The 3,686-nt window shown below is 47.2% G+C and overlaps 1 protein-coding gene across 2 annotated transcripts; it reads left to right on the top strand.

Moving 5' to 3' along the window:
- Nucleotides 1-723: 723 nt before the first annotated feature.
- LOC109365157 (feather beta keratin-like) lies at nt 724-1,589 on the top strand. 2 transcript variants are annotated; one of them, XM_019611838.1, is made up of 2 exons: nt 724-802; nt 1,282-1,589. In XM_019611838.1, exons 1-2 carry the CDS (start codon nt 724-726, stop codon nt 1,587-1,589), a joined length of 387 nt encoding a protein of 128 aa, XP_019467383.1. The 2 variants fall into 2 exon arrangements, with proteins under 2 accessions (XP_019467383.1, XP_019467382.1); XM_019611837.1 differs by having other exon boundaries at nt 731-802; nt 1,263-1,589.
- The last annotated feature ends 2,097 nt before the right edge of the window (nt 1,590-3,686 follow it).

The following is a 3,686-nucleotide window of genomic DNA, read 5'->3' as shown; positions in this document are numbered from 1 at the left end:
ATGGATAGCCGACCTTCGATGAAATGACTGCCAAATTAATGGATGAAGACTGAATGTGGAATTGTGCATTACTTTGTTACCCTTTTGAGAGACTGTCACAGTACGTGGAATAATGTACATTGGCTTTCACCTCTGACAGTGAGAATAAAACATCAGGCACCATATTGTGTCAAATGGGTCTCTTATAGGGGAACTAATGTATGAATAGGACATTCACTCAAGAGCTGGTGTGAGGACATTACTTTGCCCAAATCCTAGAAAAAGAATCCACGTAAATCTTTTGTCAATATGGCTGACAATACCTACCTTTTAACTGGACAGTGCAGTCCAGGAAGGATACCTTGCCACCACAGGGAAGGACATTTGCTGGCCTGCCACCATCAGTATCTGCTGGGAGAAAACCAGAGAGTGGACACTCTACTGGTCAGCCTTCCCCAGTAATGTGAGTCTCTATTTAACAAGTGAATATTAACTTACTTCCATGTACGTTCTTAGAGATAGGTAAAGCATATACGGTAGTGCTGGCTCTTTTGCATTACAACCTTTAATCCCAGCACACCAAAGAAGCCTTCATTAGATAATGGGCATGGCATAAATCTGGAAATGAAAAGGTAGGAAGAAAACCAAACCATGGCCCATATCATTAGCAGAGATGGCTTGCATTAAAGATGAGCTTGTCAGAAGATTAATACCTATATCAATGGTGCATCTGGGCCTGCAGCAATGAGGGATGAATATAAAAGGGAGTCCAATTCCCAGCTCTCCCATCCATTTGTCTTGCCTCCTTCTTGCTGGGAACCAGGTAAGTGTAAAGCCCTTTTTTCTCCTCTTGCAAAGTGAGACTTTGCCTCAATGGGCATTTTATTCAATAGCGACTCCTTCTCGCTGGGAACCAGGTAAGTGTGAAGCCCTTTCTCCTCCTCTTGCAAAGCGAGGCTTTGCCTCAATGGTCATCTTATTCAATAGTGACGCTGTCCTATGCTGGGGATTGGAGCTCCTTGCTATCGGGAGAATATGGAGGGGATAAGATCTGCTCAGAGAGTCTGGGACACGACTTAAATGGCCTGTGATTTATCCATTCAAAGAGAGACTCTTTGGACCAGGCTACTCTCTACAGGGCTCCGACATGACAAAGGGATATGACCTCCTGTCACAGCCTCCATCTGTGTTCTTAATAGTTGCCTTGGCTTCTTTGTGAGAGGCTATTCAGGTTGCCCATCACACAGCCAAATGCTCTCCTTCCTCTTAACCCTCTTTCCTAGGTATACCTCCAGTCTCAAGTCATGTCCTGCTACTCCCAGTGTGTGCCATGCCGGCCCTGTGGCCCAACTCCTCTGGCCAGCAGCTGCAATGAGCCCTGTGTCAGGCAGTGCCAGAACTCCAACGTGGTCATCGAGCCCTCTCCTGTGGTGGTGACCCTGCCCGGACCCATCCTCAGCTCCTTCCCACAGAACACCGTTGTGGGTTCCTCCACTTCCGCTGCTGTTGGCAGCATCCTCAGCTCTGAGGGTGTGCCCATCTCCTCTGGGGGCTTTAACCTCTCCAACATTGGCAGCCGCTATTGTGGCAGAAGGTGCACTCCCTGCTAAAGATGCTGGCCATATTCCTGGAGAAATTCTTCCAGAAACTACAAACATGGTGTTGGATCAAGAAGAAATCTTCAAGCCACTGCTTTCAGAATACTTGGCCATCCATAGCAAATCTAGCAAGTGCCGGCAGGAAGGGGAAGCCTGGTCTTTCCGAAAACCTCATTCATGTCTCTTCCATTTTTCTACATATCTCTCTCTGAATTTTCTTTTTTCTCTCTTTCTTTTCCCTCTATTCTCCTCTTAGCTTTGAGGCTTCTCCAAACCATCCCGTCCTCTGCCAGAAAGTCAGGCACATGCCTTGCATGAACTCAAACATAGGATCAGGCAAATCCTGCACTGTGTTTAGAGTGAACTCGTTTTCCTCTTTAAACAATCATTAAAATTTCTGCATATCAGTTTGGGCTTTTGGTGTTACTTCCCACAGTGAATGCCCTTCAGAGCTGACCGGGGAAAATGACTTTGCTACTGGTGAGTAGGAGATGAGTGTTTAAGGAGGCCCTTCACCACTTCCAAAAGAATGGGAGGTTGTGACACACTGCAGAGGCTCCTCTCTTGGGCACTGTCCCTTGCAGCTTTAGAACATGTCCCTGGCAATGGCACAGAAAGTGGGTATTGGCCTTTGCTTTGCAGTGTTTCTGCCCTCAGTTACCCCCATTCAGGTCTTGGAAATGGAGAACACAATCTCTGCTTTGCTCACAGGAAAACTAGGAGTTTGGAAGTCATGGGGGAAAGCTACCCTGCAAGCTTTTAGTAACAGAACTCTTCCTGCTCTCGTCTCTGCTGCGGTTGAGAAGAAAGAGGGCACAGAGTTGGAGTAGAACTGCGTGGATGTCTCTCTGGTGCCTGACACAGCTCATGCTGTTTAGTTGTGCTGTCTCCCACCCAAGACATCCTGCCCATGTCAGACCCAACCGTGTCTGATTGACCTGGCCTCAGTCAGTGGCTGCTACAGGCCCTGTGCTCATTTTTCTGGAGAACTCAAGGACGCGCACCCTGGTCAGGATGGGTTTTGCCGGCCCTGGATGCAGAGCTCCCTGTGGGCCCAGACGGCACTGTGCCCTGCCCCCACCTGTCCCTCCCGCCACAGCCCTGGCTCTTTTCCCCATCCCCTAAGGGATAACAGGAGCAGTGGTTTCCTCCAGTAGCCCTGGCCCAGGCTCCACCAGCCTGACCACTGGAGCCCAGCTCTATGCTCAGGAATCAAGTGTCAGCCCAGGCTGAGGGGTGCAGCTGCTGCTTTCACCTAGTCATGTGTTTCCAAACTTTTGGCTTCCCTGGGCCATGTTGATTGGAGAGGAATTGTCTCGAGCCACATACACGTAGGTGTCTCTGAAAGTAATGTCTCCTCCATTTTCACAGAAACTGCAACTGATTCAGTGAGCACAGTAACTCCATTTGATAGGGCAAATTTTCGGCTACAAAACGCTATTTTTCAACAGTCACCACCGCTAGCTATGCATTTTCACCAGTGATGAACAAATGCCTGTGTGCCACACTTGTAAATATCTGCGCAAATGGAGGCGAACCACTGATGTCGTCACTACCACCTAAGCACACCATCCACTGCCTCACTGAGCTCACATCCACAGTTTGGTCTCCATGAAAGTTCAGCAATCACTGATGAACACCAGTGGGTATAATTTTTTTCCACATGGAGGAATTTTATGACACCTCCTTGCTTCATAAAGAAGCTTCTGTGTCTGTGGCTATTCTGTCAGATTGCCTCTCTGAGGTCATCTGTCACGCAGCAACAAAATGTAATAGAATACTGTAGGGAAGGTTCAACCTCTCCTACCAAACCACCATCATCTTCCTTGGTCGAATCAAATAAAATAGAGGGCATTAGTTTTGGAGCAGGCCTCATAGTGTATATAACACAGTTAATGCATACAAGTAACAAAACTTATTTTAACTTCTACTGTTCTTATTAAAACGTTCAAAAAAGAGAGCCACACATAGTGGGATGTGTGACCTTGTTTTTGTGATACTAATGCATCAGTTTGGTATGATGGCAGTGACTGCAATACTTAGTGAGTTCCGAAGTTGTTCATAATAGATTTTGGATGAAATTTTACTCTTCCTTTGCTTCACCCTTGA

Source organism: Meleagris gallopavo, unplaced genomic scaffold (genome assembly GCF_000146605.3).
Source record: "Meleagris gallopavo isolate NT-WF06-2002-E0010 breed Aviagen turkey brand Nicholas breeding stock unplaced genomic scaffold, Turkey_5.1 ChrUn_random_7180001957330, whole genome shotgun sequence".
In the NCBI taxonomy this organism is placed as follows: Eukaryota; Metazoa; Chordata; class Aves; order Galliformes; family Phasianidae; genus Meleagris; species Meleagris gallopavo.
This window is presented reverse-complemented; position numbering and strand designations above follow the sequence as displayed.

What these genes read in the sequence shown, in the direction of transcription:
- LOC109365157 (XM_019611837.1), top strand. Translation starts at nt 731, where the DNA reads ATGAATATAAAAGGGAGTCCAATTCCCAGCTCTCCCATCCATTTGTCT. An exon ending in TCCTTCTTGCTGGGAACCAG is followed by an intron (nt 803 to 1,262) that starts GTAAGTGTAAAG and finishes CCTCTTTCCTAG; the next exon opens with GTATACCTCCAGTCTCAAGT.